Source organism: Canis lupus, chromosome 24 (genome assembly GCF_011100685.1).
Source record: "Canis lupus familiaris isolate Mischka breed German Shepherd chromosome 24, alternate assembly UU_Cfam_GSD_1.0, whole genome shotgun sequence".
In the NCBI taxonomy this organism is placed as follows: domain Eukaryota; kingdom Metazoa; phylum Chordata; class Mammalia; order Carnivora; family Canidae; genus Canis; species Canis lupus.
In genome coordinates, this window is record NC_049245.1 from 25,614,669 (window position 1) to 25,633,162 (window position 18,494).

Here is an 18,494-nt window from a genome sequence, read left to right on the forward strand (position 1 = left end):
CCTCTCTGAGCTTCAGTTTTCTCTTCTATAAATTGGGAATACTAATCCCTGTTTACTAGGGTTAGTGTGAGTCTTAGAAGTTACATATGAATGGCCTGCCCTATGGATTTTGGACTTACCTATCCAGTCCTCACAATCATATAAGCCAATTCTTTGGAATAAAACTCTCAATATATATTTCCTTATTGTTTCTGCTTCTTTGCTTGAACCCTGACTGGTACAGCCACAAGCACAGAGCAAGGACCCCAAATAGAAGCCATTTATTAAATATTGTTAATTAAACTTGTGATGTATGCGCACATCCAGCTGATCCTTTGTGTCTGGTTTCCTGCTAGGTGCCAGGGAAACAACGGAGAATAAGACAGGCATGTTCTCTCCCTCCAGCCACGGCCTGAGGACCCTGGATGATTATGGTTGGGGGGGTGGGGGACCCACATGGTGGCCACCGTTGCTGAAGACTGCTTCTTCTCTGCCCCGCATACTGGGTTTCTGACAATCTTCTCTCGGACTGAGTGTGGTTGGAAGCTGCAACTGGGTGATACGGGGCCAGTAGTGACACTCAGGTAGAAACTGGCGGACCTGGACCTTGATTGAGCATCTTGACTGTGGCTGCCAGGCAGCCATGATCTTGACCCCGGCTTTCAGGGACCGCGACTGATGGAGACCAAAGGACCAGGGCTGGTGGATGTGTTTCTGGAGCAGGATATGCCCAGTTGGGTGAAAGTTGTTATCCACGGTTCAGGAGTTCACACGTGTAACTTTAAAAGTAGCAAAAGGCAACATTGGGGGGGGGGGGGGGGGGACTTCCAGGCGCGGACCGTTCCTCCCGAGGCCGAGAGTTCCGCCGGGCCGCTTTCCCGGTCGCCCCTTTCCGAGGCAAAGCACGAGGACTTCCGGTGCGTAGCCGCGGCGCGGGAGAGCCGGGAAGAGTCCGAGGCTGGTGAGTGCGGCCTCCGGGCCTGTTTGACCGTCTGTTTTCGTCGTCTGTGTGGCCAGCCCACGCCACCCTTTTCCCGGCTCGGGATCGTGGAGTGCCCTGAAGTGGGGCGCCGCGCCCGGACGCCCGCGCCCCGCTCTGTGGGCCGGTGGTGGGACCCCGGTGGCTCCGCAGGCCTTTTCCCCTGAGAAACCGTCACCAGAGACCCGGTCGCCAGTACTTCCTGGGGCACCCGGGGTAACCCAGCGTTTTTTCCTCACTTGAGAACTTGCGGGGCCGGAGACTCCTTGGCGGCGCCCAGTATGGTTCTGTCCGACTGTAATTTCGGGCAACATGTTTTGCCGGAACCGACCCCCTTTGTCTCATCCACAAAGCGGATATCACGTTTTTATTGAATAAATGCTCGTTAAGCATCTAGTATGTGCTAGCGCCGCAGAAAGACCCAAGTCCCACGGAGGTGACAGCCCTCTATTAAACGTATGCAAAATTGCAGCCTGGTCCCTGAAACAGAGAGGTACCAGGTGCCCGGAGAGTGCCTCCCAGGATACCTGACCTAACCCCGGGTCGGGCAGGCTTTGCTGAGGAAGTGACTGTGGAGCTAAGGTCAGAAACATGATCTGAGGACGAGGGGAGAGAAGGGTTTTCTATTCAGGGAGCCTCCTGCTTGAGGGTTTGAAAGAGGCCACTGTGGCTGGAACAGCGAGCTCCCGGGGGGGGGGGGGGGGGGGGTGCAAGGTAAGAAACCATCGGACGAAGTTGGGAGGGGCCAGGCAGCCTTGGCCGTGCAGGCCTTGCAGGTCGTGGTAAGAATTCTGGTTTTTCAGGAGCCAGAAGCCGTTCACATGGCATTAAGTGTGGGGGGTGACGTGCCTAGGTTGGCACTTTGAAAAGTTCATTCACTCTGGCTGTTGGATGGGGAGCAGATTGGAGGGGTGACACTTTGGGTGAGGGATAGGTGACTTGGAGTAAGGGGGTGGTGACAAGAAGCAGATGGATGTGACTTTTTGCATTCCAGGGCATTTTTCTCTGTGCCAGGCCGTGTGCCAGCTGTTGAAGATACAATGAAGAGAATTGTGGCTGGTGGGATTGAAGTAAAGGAATGTCATTATCACGGAGGGAACACACAGATCCCACAAGGGAAAATGACCAGTTGATGAACAGTTATTCTAAATGCAACAGTTCTTCCTTTAGCAAGTATTTATTAAGTGCCTTCTGAATTCAGGGTTGGGAATAAGAAGATTATGATGCAAATTATTTAGAGCAGCGGCTTTCAGGCTTTTTTGACTGCAGCCTACGGTAACAAATACATTTTATCTCATAACCAAGTATCCATACGAACCCACAAAACTTCAGAAGACAGTTATCTTTATTATTCATCATGCGCTTTTTAAAAAATTCTTTTCATTAAAAAATTAATGCTGGTTGAGACACTCTAAATTGATTTCTTAACCCATTAATGAGTTTTGACTTGCAGTCTGAGGAAAAAAAAAACTGCTGCTTTAGAGTGAGAGTCATTTGTTGTTTGGCGTTAAGATGATAAAATATACCCTTAACATTTTTGGAAACAGGCTGGTCTTCCTTTCCTCACTGTTTTGTTTTGCTTGCTTAACATAAAAAGAGTAAGAAAAATTAAACAGGTAGCTGGTTCTTCTGTTTGTGAAATTTGGGGGTCTTGTTTGTACCTCCGGCTGGGTTGGAAGTGCCTAGAGGCAGCAGTGACTGTCCTACTCCGTGGAGGTTTCACAGATCGTTGTTTCAGGCAGAGATCTGGCACAGCTCGGGTGTGCCAGACCCTCCACAGGGATTATTTGTTGAATTGAATAGGTAAGCGTCTTGGGACCAGAAGGTTAGATAATTGTTTGGATTAAATTAGTTCGTGTTGGAACCATCCTATAAATACCACCTAGGCAGGTCTGCCTGCCTACACATTTTATCAGTATGTCCCTGTGGATAGTTCAGAGATGGGTAAAATAAGTGTTCTTGCTCTTTCTCTTCTAAATACTGATCCTAGGCCAGCCATGCCACCTGAATCCATTCTGGGCAAGGAGTCCAGAGTTGCCATGACTTTGGGCCTTTTGGGAAATTGTTTCACTCCCTGGGCTTTAGGTTTCTTTTTTATGTGTAAAAGGAGAAGAGGTTTGTGGTTGAAAAGTTTTCCACTTCCCAGACATTTTGTAAATTTTAGATGCTGAGCACCCACTTTCCACCTTCTGTCCATGTCTGGAGACTTATGGGAAACTGGGTATATGCTGAATTTAATCATCCTTCTCAACTCCTTGGGACTCTTCAGGGATACGGTTTAGACAGAGTTATAGTGTGAGACAGCCTAGGCACAGTTGTAGTTTTGACTAGCCCACCCAGGCTTTCCCCACTTTCCTCCTCTGTTGTAAGAGAGAGATCTGAGAGCAGATTCTGAGTGGACAGTGTGAAGAACACTGACCTAGAGGACAGGGTACCCAGGTTCTAATTTGTGTGACCTTGTGTGACTTTGAGCCTGTCACTTCTCTCGATGTCTTTCCAGCTGTGCAGTGAGTGTTCTTTCTTGGTAAACCAGAACACAAAATCTTCTCTGAGTCTTATTTTCTTCATCAGTAAAATCGATACAGTATTGTGAGGATTAAGGGAGATAATTATGTCAAGGATCTGATTCAATCTGGCACATGTAGAATCCTCAGCAAATGAAGCATCTTTCCTGAAGTTCCAATTAACTCTGATTTCTTTCTTTTTCAGTTGTTTTGGAAGACAGGAGGGGTTCTCTTTTTGGTCACCAAGCACTGGTCCCATGGCTGCCATGCAGATGGATCCTGAGCTTGCCAAGCGCCTCTTCTTTGAAGGGGCCACTGTGGTCATCCTGAATATGCCCAAGGGGACAGAGTTTGGCATTGACTACAACTCCTGGGAGGTGGGACCCAAGTTTCGGGGCGTGAAGATGATCCCACCAGGCATCCACTTCCTCCACTATAGTTCTGTGGACAAGGCAAATCCCAGGGAGGTGGGGCCTCGTATGGGCTTCTTCCTTAGTCTACAGCAGCGGGGGCTGATCGTCCTGCGCTGGGATGCAGTCCGAGAAGAGGTGGACCTGTCCCCAGCCCCAGAGGCTGAGGTGGAGGCCATGAGGGCCAACCTCCAGGAGCTGGACCAGTTCCTGGGACCTTACCCATATGCCACACTCAAAAAGTGGATCTCACTCACCAACTTTATCAGTGAGGCCACAATGGAGAAGCTGCAGCCTGAGAGCCGCCAGATCTGTGCCTTCTCAGAGGTGCTTCCTGTGCTCTCCATGAAGCACACCAAGGACCGGGTGGAGCAGAATCTACCTCGCTGTGGCACTGAGTGCAAAAGCTACCAGGAGGGCCTAGCCCGGCTGCCAGAGATGAAGCCCAGAGCTGGGACAGAGATCCGCTTCTCAGAGCTGCCCACACAGATGTTCCCGGCAGGTGCCACACCAGCAGAGATAACCAGGCACAGCATGGACCTAAGCTATGCCCTGGAAACTATGCTCAGCAAGCAGTTCCCCAGCAGCCCCCAGGATGTGCTTGGTGAGGAGGATCGAGATTCTTTGGGAGTGGGCCAAGGGATGGGTGTATAGTAGAGAGTACACCTTAGGGAATCTAGTCCAGTGTTTCCTAAACTTGGCTAAGAAGCAATCATGCCCAGTCCTACTGGAGATTAATTCAAGAGATCTGGAGTGGGGCCCCAGCAGTATCTGTCTCTCTAAATAATAACCTAGCACCATAGGTGAACCTGATGCAGCCCATCCTGTGTTTGGCAACCATGATATGGCCCAGCCCCTCATTTTACAGATTGAGTTTCACAGAGGGAAAGGATATGGCTAACTATGTGGTCAAAGTGAGACCAGAGCCCAGGGCTTCCCAACCTTCCATCTGCCTCCTCAGTTTGCTCCTGATTCAAAGTGTTGGTCTCTGGCTTAGACCAGGATAGTGATTTATTTTTAAAAATTATTACTGTTTTTATTGTTACTTTTCTCTCTTATTGCAAAAATAATATATGGTCATCATAGAAATAAAACAAAAATTCATTCCCAATTCTCACCACCTAGAAATAACCATTTTTTTACATTTGGCTGTATTTAGTTTTCATCTTGTATCCATGCGCAATGCTTCATTGTGGTTTCTTCTCTGTGTATTTCTATGTGTTTCCCTTTAGTCCCCTGTTGATGGACCTTTAAGATGTCCCTATTTTCCCTGTTGTGTCATCTAATGAACATCCTTGTATGTACTTATACATACATTAAGAGTTGAAATTGTTGAATCAGAGCATGTGTGTTGCCAGCTGGGGTGAGGCGGTAGCCCGTCACTTCTGAAATGGCAATTTAGCAAAGGCTTCTTCCAACCGGATAGTTGGAGAATGATGTTTCAGTGTATATTTCTTTGATTACTAGTGACAGCAAATATTCATTACATCTTTAACAGCTATTTATATTTTTTCTTACATAAATTGTCCAGGTATTTGCGTATTTTTCTGTTGAAAGATCAGTGAGAAATTTGAATATAGGGCCCTTTATATCATTGACTCTCTGATAAAAGGGCACATTTTAATGGGTGCATCTTCATGCATTATACTGTATTATCATTTAATAAGTAACACTTGAAATTCTGACTTAAAAATAAACAGAAATCCTGTTTTCTAATTCTTAAACATTTTAGTTCTTCAAAGTAATCTGGTGAAAGGTCTGTTGCAGGGATAACTTTGTATCTTCCTGACAGCTCTTTGAAATTATTTCTGATCTCCTAACTTAATTTTATAGTAGGCCAGAAATGCATGAATTTAAGTAAATGCCCTAAATTCAGAGACTAAACTCATATTTTCACAAACTAACCAGGTAAAGCCCACGGTAGAAGCAAATCATTAACCTCTATCATACAAAGAAAATTTGACAATATCTTGAAAATGTCAAACATCCAGTATATCTGGATCAGGCAGCTAGACAAACTTAGTTCCACAAGCCTAGGAATAGAGAACTAGTTGTTCATGTCTCTGAAGGTGACAGAGATCAAACACCATGCATTTAAAGAGCACTTAGTGTTGAGTGCATCTGTTCTTCTTATGGCCCATGTATAGGTATGATACAGAAGCCCTCCTTAAATTTGAAGCCAGAGAGAATGTCTCTGATCCACAATAGTGTATCTTGGCAACCAGAGACCCAGTTGCTTTCCCAAGGACAGTGGCTTCTGGATCATTGGGTCTCTGTTTCAGACAGGCATCTGGTGGAAATGTGGGAATAATAATAAGTAATGAATGTTTCTTTGTGCCAGGCATTATTCTAAATACTTTATGTGAAATATATTGATTCATTTAATCTTATCCATGGGCCTCAAATAAGGAAATAGAGGTATAAACAGATTGAATAACTTGCCCAAGGTCATACATCTCTGAAGAGTAGAGCCGATATTTGAACTCAGGTAGTTTGGTTTCAGAGGTCATGCTATTAGCCACCAAGCTATTCATAGAGGTTAAATCACAGAGCCCTGTGGTTAAACAAATGCAAATGATTTTGGCTGGCAGGCTAAGCCTGGAACAGGTACTCAAATTTTCCTCTTCTGGGAGGCTCTTTTCTTGCCCAATAGGAATTCTGTTTTATCTTTCCATTGTTCTTATTACCAAGCATTAGATGTGTGACCTTGGGTAAGATCCTTGACCTCATCTGTAAAATGAGAAAAATACCTTTCCTGAACACCTTGTGGATTTGGGCTAAGGATTACATGGTGTAGTGCAGCATTTCCCTGGCCCTGGAACAGAGACCATCTGGATCAGAATCACCCAGGAAGCTTTTTAGAGCTACAGATACTAAGAGGCTCCATCATCTGTCCTCAGCCAGGATCTCTGTGGGTGAGGCTTGGGCAGCTTTATCTTTAACAAGCTCTCCTAGTAATTCTGATAGGCAGCCAAGTTTAGGATCCACCTGGCATAATATCCATGGACACATTTTTTAAACTTTTGAAGTGCCAGGCAAATACTAGGTATATCTCTTCTTTTGCAGTCTGATTTTATAAAACCACAGTTTAGTTTTTTGTGGCTTGAGTTTATAGCTGTTCAACAAACTTTTACTGAGCTTGTGCTCAGTGGAAAACCCCACCTAGCAGGGGGTGTTCTGCAGGAGTGTCAGGATAAAAGGCCACCACCCATTACTGAGGTCCAGTAGAATCGGTGGTCTTGTAGAGTCTGCTGGCACTGTGCTCTCTCATGATCATTCTCGTCTCTGCACCTTTCAGGTGAACTCCAGTTTGCCTTTGTGTGCTTCCTCCTGGGGAATGTGTATGAGGCATTTGAGCACTGGAAGCGACTCCTGAATCTCCTGTGCCGGTCAGAAGAAGCCATGATGAAGCACCACACCCTGTACATCAACCTCATCTCCATCCTGTACCACCAGCTTGGCGAGATCCCTGCCGACTTCTTTGTGGACATTGTCTCCCAGGATAACTTCCTCACCAGCACCTTACAGGTGAGCAGTCTTTTTTTTTTTTTTTTTTTTTATTTATTTATGATAGTCACAGAGAGAGAGAGAGAGAGAGAGAGGCAGAGACACAGGCAGAAGGGAGAAGCAGGCTCCATGCACCGGGAGCCCGACGTTGGATTCGATCCTGGGTCTCCAGGATCGCGCCCTGGGCCTCCAGGATCGCGCCCTGGGCCAAAGGCAGGCGCTAAACCGCTGCGCCACCCAGGGATCCCACAGGTGAGCAGTCTTTTGGCTGACACCCATGTGGGTCAAAATTAAGACAAGGATGTGTGAAAGCACCTTCAGGAGGGTTACTTTCACTTTTTTGTTTCAGTTTCCTGACCTCACTGTGTTTCCTGGTTCACTCTCCTCAGTTGTAAGTTTCTTGATGCCAGAGACCTTCTCTCTATACCACTGTCTCCCTGCCTTGCTCCGAGAGTGCCACGCAGTGGGGTCCTTGGCAGTTGAATAACCTCCTCCTCTATGAGTTATTCAGCTCAAAACACTTTTTTTTTTCATTATTCAGCTCAAAACACTTTTTTTTTTTCTTTCTCCCTGTAACCATAAGTTGGTATAACCCAGTAGGACAGAGTGTTGAAGCTTGTTATTTCCAGGGAAACATCTGCAGCTCCTTAGATCTCATTTAAGCATTAAAGTAACTTTGATTTCCTGTTCAAACAAAACGTGCCAGTTTCTGCAGAGATTCTCTGACAGAAAAAGTGAAATTTGCTTTTAACTTGGCAATTAAATTTTCATTATGAGTGGTAATTAGGGAAGAAGCTTCAAACAACTTACAGTCTTCATCCTGTGCTATTTCCTCCCTTTGCAAATAGATTAGCTTCCTTTATGTTCTTGGGACAGCCTCTGTCACTCACATTTTGTAACTTTCTCAAGTGTCGAAAAGGCAAAAGCTGCAAGCTGTCACTTTCCATACTTTGTGTTCCATGAGCTGCTTTTTTCTCCCTGTGTGTGAGACTACTACGAGGCCTGCTCCTTCAAAGGTGGCTGTTCACTAACCTACCAGTCACACCTGGGCTGAGAGAAGGAACAAACATATCCAGTAAATGCCTGTGGAGTAGCAGGCATTATGCTTACCATGCTACTTGGGTTCCCTCATTTAATCTCCCTGGAATCCTTCAAGGCAAGGGAGGATGATTTCCTATTTACAAATGAGAACATTGGGATTCAGGAAGGTTAAGTCATTTATGTAAGGTCACACAGCTGATAAGTGGCAGAGTCAGGATTTGAACTCAGGCTTGTGTTTATGCTCCTATGTACTGAATATAATATAGATTCCCCCAGTAAAGATTCTTGATTGACATCAATGGAGACATCACCAGGGGCTTATGTCTCAGAGGTATAGAACACTTTTCTACAAACAATATACTGTTGGAAGAATCCCAGTAAGCAGGCAGCTGACTTAAAACTCTGGCAGTTGGAGACCATGGGGACCAGTTGTTTGAGCCTGGAGTGTTCCACTTCAGAAGAGTTATAAAATTGCTCTTTTATTGTTTCTTGACATAACAGAGAAATTAAATCCCTTTATCTTCCTCTGAAGGAGGAAATCCTGCCCTCTGTCCCCCATCAAGTTCCTGGGTTACATGAGCTAGTAACAGATGAGGGATGGAGGGGGCATTAGCTTGCTAACTAGCCTCTGGCAGCAGCCCATGGAAATGATGTGCTCCCCTTGTGATGTGTGTTAATACTGTCATACAGACATAGGAGGGCCACACTGTGTCATTGGCTGTCCTGACCATTGTTAACAGAGCTGACCGACAGCTGAGCTCTGATTGTTGATGCTATTGCCAGCAGTGATTTCTGAAGCCGAGAGGGCCCAGCTGGATCGCTGAATGCCCAGGTAGGGTGTAAAGACTGACAGTTGGAAGAATTCTGTCTTTGGACTTTTCATCAAGAAAATTTGACGTCGTTATTTGGAAAAATCCAGGACACGTGCCTTTATTTTTTTATTTTTTTAAAGATTTTATTTATTCATTCATGATAGACAGAGAGAGAGAGAGAGAGAGAGGCAGAGACACAGGCAGAGGGAGAAGCAGGCTCCCTCCCGGGAGCCCGACGCAGGACTCGATCCCGGGACTCCAGGATCAGCCCTGGACCAAAGGCAGGTGCCAAACCACTGAGCCACCCAGGGATCCCCGGACACGTGCCTTTAAAAAAAATATATCAGCATATATTTTTGAGCATTCTGTCTTTATATACAACATTCTCCTGAAAGTGTTGAGGGATCCATATGTTGGTCAGGGTTCCTGCCCTCCGAGAGATTTATTCATTGATTTACCAGGGATTTGCTGACCATCTTACTAGATTCAAGGGCCTGTTGTAGGACTGGAAATATGGTTGTGAACAAGATAGAACCCTTGATTTGCAACTTATATGTTGGTAGGAAAGTAAACAAATGGATTTACCAGGTCACTCCAGACAGCATTGTTTAGAAGGTGGTCTGCCCTGATACCGTTTACCTGACACAGGCCCTGAGACCTTCTTAGCCCCAGCTAGATTGCATCTGTTTGTCAGCTCCTCTGCCCACCCCTGGCGGTCCACCTGTCTCCATGCTGCCACCTGAATTGCTCTGAAATGCAGATCTGATACTATTTTTCTGTATACTTCCTCATCACCTAGAAAGTTAAAAGCCCAAACATAGATCATAAGGCCCATTCTGATCTGGTTCCTGATCTGTCCTCCAACTTCTACCTCTCATTTTCCCCTGTCAATTCTAGTAGTAGTGTTCTCCTTACAAGTTCCCAGACATGCTATGCTATTTCAAGCCTTTTTTTTTTTTTAATTTTTATTTATTTATTATAGAGAGATTGAAAGCACAAGCAGGGGTGGGGGCAGAGAAAGAGAGCAGATCTCAAGCAGACTGCACAAAGTGCAGAGCTCTACTCAGGGCTCCATCCCACAACCCTGAGACCATGACCTGAGACAAAACCAAGAATTGGATGCTTGACCTGCTGAGCCAACCAGACACATACCACCACCACCCCTTTTAAATCATGGTAGAAATTAGCACATAACATGAGCCCTACTCTCTTAACATATTTTTAAGTGTACAGTACTGGTAACTATAAGCACAGCAGTTCTCTAGAACTTTTTCATTTGGCACGACTGAAACTTTATGCCAGTTTCATTCCTTCTTAACTGAACATGATTTTTGTTCTGCCTGGTGTGAACTTGTTCATTCTACAAGATGCCCTTAAGGTATCCCTCTCTCGGAAGCCATTCCCTCTCTCTCTCCTTTCCATACTATTAGCCTACTTTGGACTTGTCACTATTATATTACACAGTCTCTGACTGCTGAAATGTCTACATTGTCTGCCTGACTTCCCCACTAAGCCATGAACTTTTACCCAGAGCCTGTTTTGTTGTTCATCTGGTTATTTTCAACACCTAGTTGATCCTAGCACTTCTCTCACTTTGTATTATTGGGTGTTTTTAGATGACTAGAGTACATAATTTCTGTGGTAGTGTAGATAGATGCCCCTAATATGACAGGTGTAAACGCTGCAGTCTGATCAAAGGACATTATAAGCACCAAAAAGGAATTGGTTAATTCAGACTAGGGTTGCAATTTGAGAAGATAGAGGATCATGAGTGACTGTGAAGGAGGCGTTTAAGCATGTGCTAGAACGATGACAGATTTCAACAGGCACAATGTAGAAAAGGATATTACAAAAAAAAATGTTTTTTTTTTTTTAATGGAGAGTTAACGTTGGTACCATCTTGGCAGTGAGAATCCAGTCCCCCCACCCCACACGGAGGCACTCACTCAGGGTGTGTGTGAGTGAATGAATCAGCCCATAAAAGCCTTCCTCAGCCAGCCGCCTGCTCTGCCCCCAGGTAGTCAAGTAAGTGGAACTGGCTTTCTTACTTAGGAGCTTAAATGGCTACTACCCATGGAGAGGGACTGGTGTTTGTATGTGTAAGCACTTAAAGGCTGCCACATTAGCTAGTATAAAATTAGCCACGTAATGGCCTCTGCCATTAGAGGCCCTTTTGAATAGATGTCACTGATTTTTATAAATCCCATGGATTTAGCTTGAATAAAAATTATTTGTTTTACAAAAATAGATACAGTTTTTTCTTTTATTAAAAGCAACTTGAGTCACCATAATTTGTTTAAAACCAATGAAAGGATAATCTGAATTTAATAGTATGTTAGAAAGTGAGTTCTGTACAAAATAAGGATTCTCGTTGCTGATTGCATAGCATTTAGGCCTATAGTCACGTAACCTATTTTTTAAAATACTTTTAGTCACAATAGGCCATCTGTGCTTTCCAGCTTCATTTCTTGCCAATATTCTAAATGCCAATGTCCCATCTTTACCTCTTGATGGAAGAGTTTTTATCATAACACCTGCCATAATCAGTTTTACCTACCTACTCACACATTTTCTGCCATCAGCTATCATCTTTGCACAGTTATCGTGTACCTTATCTCATTTAGCCCTCACTATAGTGCTTAGAGTTACGTATAAAATCTCACTTTACAGTGAGGAAACAGGATCAGAGAGGTCACATGATTTTGCCCAAGATCACCAGAACTAGTGGATGGCAAGGTTGAGTTGATTCTGAAGTCTGTGGTGGGCTCCCATTTATTATTCCCAGATGAAACATCCCAAATTCTTTAAGTTGACCTCAGAAGACATGATTCCTGCTGCTTGTTACTCTCCTGGTAATCATTGTGAAATTATAGTTTTGTTTAACACCACTTTCTTCTGCAAGTGGAAATAGAATGTTCTACCTCTGGCTAGTTTCATTCTAAGTTGTATAATCATTTGGGAATTGAAAAAATTAGGAAATTTCATCTTTTTTGTCCAAAAAATAGGATGAGATAGTGACTCAGCTACCTACCTTGATATTTTGAATTTCTCAAGGTGACCTGGCTGAACTCAATTTATTTAACTTGGGTTTAAAAGAAGGCTTTCACGTTTCTGATTAAAGTAATTTACAATCTTAGAGTATACAGACTTAATGATAGAAATATTAATACTTTTTTCTATATTTAAAGAAAAATACCCAAGGAGTATGCTTTTAGTTGTAGGGTTTTGTCTTGTTTTTTAATTTATTTATTTGACAGAAACACAAGCAGGGAGAGTAGCCGGGAGAGGGAGAAGCAGGCTTCCTGCTAAGCAAGGAGCCTGATGCAGGGCTCCATCCCAGGACCCTGGGATCATGACCTGAGTCGAAGGCAGATACTTAACCACCTGAGACACCCAGGCGCCCCATATGCTTTTAGTTTTAGAGAAATACAATTGTTTATGAAATGTTGATGTCTTCTTTCAAAAGTATTTTTAAAATATCCATCTTCTGATATTAAGATGATTGATTTCTCAGTGATGTTAAGAAGTGTTTACTTGATTTCACTTTAATAAGTAAAATAAATAGATCATTACCAAATTTTCTGAAGAAGCCATAAAATTAATCTAAAAACAAGAGAATTGGGGCATGTGGGTGGCTCAGTGGTTGAGCATCTGCCTTTGGCTCAGGTCATGATCCCCAGGTCCTGGGATCGAGTCCCACATTGGGCTCCCCACAGGGAGCCTGATTCTCCCTCTGCCTATGTCTATGCCTTTCTTTCTGTGTCTCTCATGAATAAATAAATAAAATCTTAACAACAACAACAAAAAGAATCAAAGTGAATTACTGCTTGAAAACTAGGTAATGTCTATATATCTCCTTTTCTGAATTATGGGTTTTTAAAATGTCAAGTTTGTGGACTGTAGGGACAAAAATAGATCATTGGATGCCAGAGGCTTGAGTAAGGGGAGCTTTTGACCACTAAGCAGCAGCACAAGGGAATTTCTTGGAGTGATGAGACTGTTCAGCATCCTGATTGTGATGGTATGTGGGCCTCAGAGTCATAAAACTGAATACCAAAAGAAAACTAATATCTGTCTTAATTATATCATATAATGTTTGCATGGGTGTTCACATTTGTCCAGACGAATCAAGCACATAAAATGGGTGAGTTTAGTTGTATGTAAGTTATACCTCAATAAAGTTGCTTTTTTAATAAAAGTCAACCTGGACTATGCTGTGGGTCCTGGAGGCCCACAGAGGGGACAGTTCCAGAAGCACCTAGTCTCCAAGCCCCCTGGCTCTCCACAGGACAGTGCTGAAAATATGATGAATATATTAAATCTGTGTTGAGACAAAAAGAAGGTCTTGGTAGGGACAAAGGGTTTAGATTTCCCTACTTGGACCTGCTCTCGCTTAACATTTATTACTTGCTCAGCCTTTATCACCATTCTCATCTGTACAGTGGGAATAGTAATTTCCTGTCCTCTTACCTCCCAGGTTTATAGTACCCAGACTTGTAGTAAAGATTAAATCGACAAGTTCTTTAAAAAAGGACAAAGCACTTTTTAAATTAGAAGCCCTATTTTTCAGACAGAAGGTTTCTGTTATACCTGCTCTGGTTGATTTTACTCCCAGGCATTGTTTGAGGGGGTGGGAAGGATGAGTGATGAGTATGAGCCCAGCCTGTTTAGACCTGTTACTGCTGGCCATTGCCAAATGCAGGGCAGTCCCTGCATCTCATTCATATCTGTTCAGTGAGCTTCCTGTGGGGCCTAACTCTATGCCAGGCTCTGGGCGATATGCTATGTGGGACATGTTGATAAAAAAAGGACTCATTCTCTACTCTTGAGGAGCACAGATCACTGTCATACAAGCACAGTGTAAGAAATGCCGTGAGGGAAGTTCAGGCCCAGTGCTAGGGGACCAAAGGCTGAAACTTTTCAGCCTGGGCTTTTGTAAGAGGCTTGTCTTAAGGAAGTGGCTTGTGAGCTGGTGGTATGCAAGGAGCCACCTCCTCTCCAGGATGAGACCTTTCTTTTGTTCAGCACCATCACATAATTACTGAGGAATTATTTGGTCCCAAGGACTTGTGCAAAAGTGAACCAAAAATGGATTTTCATAGAGTTTATGGTCTTCTTCATTCTTTTGCTCATTAAACACCTAATGGGTCCTTTATGCCAGACTCTGTACCAGGAGTACAATATACAGTAGGAGAAAGAGTCACTGGTTTGGAGTTACTCCTTGTCTCTTGGGAGAGCTCAACAGTAAATGGACTGTTACCTAACTGAGATTGAGGCTATGTTTGTGGTAACCTTGGGCGCTGGAGGAGCATAAAGGAACACCTGTTCCATCCTTGGTCTGGGAAAACATCCTAAAGGAGCTGATGTCTCAGCTGAACATGAATCACTAGTAGAAATTAGTAGGTGAAGAAGGTGAAAGCATGGATAAAAGGGTGTTTCAGCTGAACATGAATCACTAGTAGAAATTAGTAGGTGAAGAAGGTGAAAGCATGGATAGAAGGGTGTTCTAAGCAGAGGAAAAAGCATGTGTGTAGAGGCACAGGGAGACCATAGAGCTTGTTTGGCAGCTGCTCATCATGGCTGGAGAGGCAGGGCTCTGTAGAGAGGGATACAATTTACTGTGTAAGGAGGGGAACAGGAAGAGGCTTTTACAGATTCAGCCAGCAGGCTCCCCAGGACCTTGGGACAGACTCTGGGGTATGCAAGGCCTCTGAAACTAATGCTGTTTGAAACAAGGTTTCTCTGCTTCTGGTATGGGGCCCCTCCCTAGAGTTCAGCTGGGCTCCACATTCACACTCCAGGGCAAGCTCCATTAGCTGCGTACAGACATGCAGCCGGCTTCCCTGCTGCCCTCTTGCCACTGAGCTCACACAACCCCTCTAATTAGTTATTGATCAGCTGTTTTGTTGTGGCTGTGCTTCCCGCTCCTGTATTTAGTCAATTCCCAAGTTGATGAAACCAAATTCTGTAACCCCCACTTCTGCTTGTGTACACACACAACCCCCAATCACTTATGTCCGTGCTACCATCCCAACAAAATGACTCCAAACAAAGACCACTGAAATGAGCTTCACTCCTGCTAACAGGCAGTGGAGAAGCAAGTACCCCTGGAATCAGCTGTAGAGTACACCTGTTAACTTTGTCAGGTGAGGGCCCCTAGAGCCCAGATTCCTTCCATGGTGATCTGCAGGCAAGCTACAGCAGGAGACTGATTTGGAACAAAGTTTCCCCCACCCTGTGCCTTGTGTCTGTGGGGTGGTCTGGGGGAAACTACTACTTCCTTTCCTTCTAGTTTTCATCTAGTCATTTAACTCCTCTTTGCCTACATTTCCATAAAATAGGTATTCTGGGGTGTCTCCCCAGAGCATTGTGAGGATCTGTGGGGATACTCTGAAACTTTTTTGAATTTGAAAACAGTAAAACAGTATGAGAAGGAATAATGAGTTTGCTCATTGGTGATTGGGATCCAGGAAAATCTGGAATGGAGTGTCAGATGTAGAGAAAATTAGCCTCTGCCCCCTGCCCATGTTTATGTCAGATGAAACTGAATTAAAAAGAACATCAAAACAAGGGATTAATATCCAGAATACATAAAGAACTACAATAACAACAACAAACCTGACTAAAAATGGGCAAAAGACTTAGACATTTCTCCAGAGAAGACATAGAAATGGCCAGTGCATCTACATGAAAAGATGTTCAGCATCACTTATCATTAGGGAAATGCAGATCAAAACCACAATGAGATAGCACTTCACACCCATTAGGATGGCTATTATTAAAAAATAATAATAATAACAAAAACCAGATCTTGCCCTTGTTTGTTGCTGAAAGGTGGTTTCCAGGGGCTGGGGGGAGGGGGAAATGTGAAGTTAGTGTGGGTACAAAGAGAAAGTATCAGTTGGGAAGGATAGACAAATTCTGAAGATGGATGATCTTCAGATCATCAGTAATCATTACGCAGTAATGGCTGCGTAGCAGTGTGAATTTATTTAACACCACTGAATTGTACCTTTAAAAATGGTTAAAATGGTAGGTTTTGTGTTATATACATGTTACCACAATTTTATTTTTTTTTTAGAGAGAGTGAGGGAGGGACAGAGGGAGAGGGAAAGAGAATCCTAAGCAGGCTCCGTCCCCAACACGGAGCCTGACGCAGAGCTGATCTCACAACCCGAGATTGCAACCTGAGCTAAAATCAAGAGTTGGACGTTTAACCGCCGCTCAGGTGCCCGTTACCACAATTTTAAAAGAACATCAAAGACAACTTTCAAAGGGAATAGAAACCTCTGACTGGTAAGCCTGTGGCCCATGTAGATTAGAGCAGCAGTTCAGCCCCGTTGGCCTAGGGCCTGGGACTTGATGGGATGCAGAGCTTATAAGCCCTCCAAAACTATTTTGGTACCAGCTGGTGTAGTTATTGCCCAGGTGCCCAGGAGAGCTCCCCAGGGGACTGGGCCAGGGTGATGGCCCCATTGGCCTTACTCTCAATGGGGCATCTCTGCCTAAGAGTAATTTTCCATTCTAGTCCTGCCCCAGCCACTCAGCTGGGTTTGGACCTTCTTTCTTGGTTTGGGGGGAGCACAGCAGGTGTCTTGGGCCTGTGCCAGCAGCAGCTGATCCACCCGCCCCAGAGAGCTGAACACCATGAGGAAATTTCCACAGCTTTCTTGGCCCCCTCTGTGTTCTCAGGAGTGACTTATCCTCTGTTCTCTGTAGGTTTTCTTTTCCTCCGCCTGCAGCGTTGCCGTGGATGCCACCCTGAGGCAGAAAGCTGAAAAGTTCCAAGCTCACCTGACCAAGAAGTTTCGGTGGGACTTTGAGGCAGAGCCAGAGGACTGCGCCCCAGTGGTGGTGGAGCTCCCTGAAGGTGTACAGACTGGCTAACTGGGAATACTGCCAGCCAGGGGAGGCCCCTTCCCACACGGCTACAGTCCTGGCTTCTCCATTCATGCCTTCCTTCTGGGACCTGCAGGGCAGTGGCCCTACCAGGTTCTGCAAAGATGGAGCCAGAATTCCCTCTTTCACCAATAAATAAGTTTCTTCAGTGCCAGAGAGGCAATATGCCTCCCAGAGGCACATTCATCAGTTCCCATCAGCCTGGCCATGAGGCTGATCTGACCAAATTCCACATGGGCTCTTAGAGAAGCTCTCGGGAGAGACCTGCCTCAGCAGCTCCCTGCTTCCTTCCCAGGGAAAAAAATGTGAGTCAGTAGCCCTAGAGAATTGATTGCTTGCTTATTCCATAGGATGGTTAGAAAACAAGAAACCCTGGACTACACGGGGTTGGTGTATTGGTTGATGACTTAAAAGTTAAACAGGGTGCTAGGGAGATGGACTAGAATTTCTGCCTGTCCCTTGTTAAATGGGAACACATCACAGAAAACATGGCGGATATGTGACCACTCAGGAGCTCCAGCCTGGGGAGAGGGGACCCAGAAGACCGTTGGGTTGAGTCTGACAAGTGGTCAGCTTTTGCTTTCTCTGTCTAAGTCCCTTCCTCCTGACCAGAGTGGATAGTTGTCCAAGAGTTGTGGCTCCTGACCTCAGGGGCCTGCTGATGCCATGTCCCTCCATCTGTTCCATTCTGAAGTCTCAGACCCAGAAGTGGGACTGGGCACCCCTTCTATATGGCCCCATTCCTCACCAGAGCCACCGTGACTGGAGATTCAACAGCAAAGAGAGAGGTTCTTACTCTAGATAGGTTTCTTTGGCCCCATTGAAGTTCTGTGTCTTTATTCAGAGCTCAAGAGATGACCTGGCCAACCTAGATCTTCCCAGTCCTGCTGTAGAGCTGTCAGCCACAGAAGTAATGATGCTTCCCTTCCCTTGCAGTCCCGAGGGTGTGCCCATCACACACAGGTCCTGCCACCCTGACCACAAACTGTTGTACTAAGATCAGAGTCACTGTACCATTCTTTTCCAGGGCCACAGCTAACACCAGTTTTCTGAATGAGAATCCATGCTGGTTAAGACTTTCGGTTCTACTTGTTTCCTTGGAGATATTTTTCCAAGAGCATAATGTACATTAAAGTCTTTGAATTGAGACTAAATCCCTTTGTGTGAGCCTCTTGCAGTTTATTTGCCCACTCCTCAGCTGCCAGGCCACTGTCCACAGACCCACTTCTCCCTGCTGAGCGCCAGGAGACCCTGCCCAACATCTTTGGTCTCGAGGCAAGCAGCCAGCGTTGCCTGCTGCTACCAGTGGAGCCTCCGGGATAGGCATACCTGAAGGAGGGACTGAGGCCCCGTAGCCCTATAA

At 45.0% G+C, this 18,494-nt stretch overlaps 1 protein-coding gene across 6 annotated transcripts; it reads left to right on the forward strand.

Moving 5' to 3' along the window:
- The first annotated feature begins 824 nt into the window (after window positions 1-824).
- Window positions 825-18,285, forward strand: AAR2 (AAR2 splicing factor). Of its 6 annotated transcripts, none has more exons than XM_038572187.1 (5): window positions 883-940; window positions 1,953-2,131; window positions 3,668-4,476; window positions 7,171-7,400; window positions 16,952-17,119. In XM_038572187.1, exons 2-5 carry the CDS (start codon window positions 2,037-2,039, stop codon window positions 17,117-17,119), a joined length of 1,302 nt encoding a protein of 433 aa, XP_038428115.1. In that variant the 5' UTR covers window positions 883-940; window positions 1,953-2,036. The 6 variants fall into 6 exon arrangements, with proteins under 6 accessions (XP_038428118.1, XP_038428115.1, XP_038428119.1 ...); XM_038572191.1 differs by lacking the exon at window positions 883-940 and adding an exon at window positions 966-1,540 and having other exon boundaries at window positions 1,953-2,233; XM_038572189.1 differs by lacking the exon at window positions 883-940 and adding an exon at window positions 966-1,540 and having other exon boundaries at window positions 1,953-2,127.
- The last annotated feature ends 209 nt before the right edge of the window (window positions 18,286-18,494 follow it).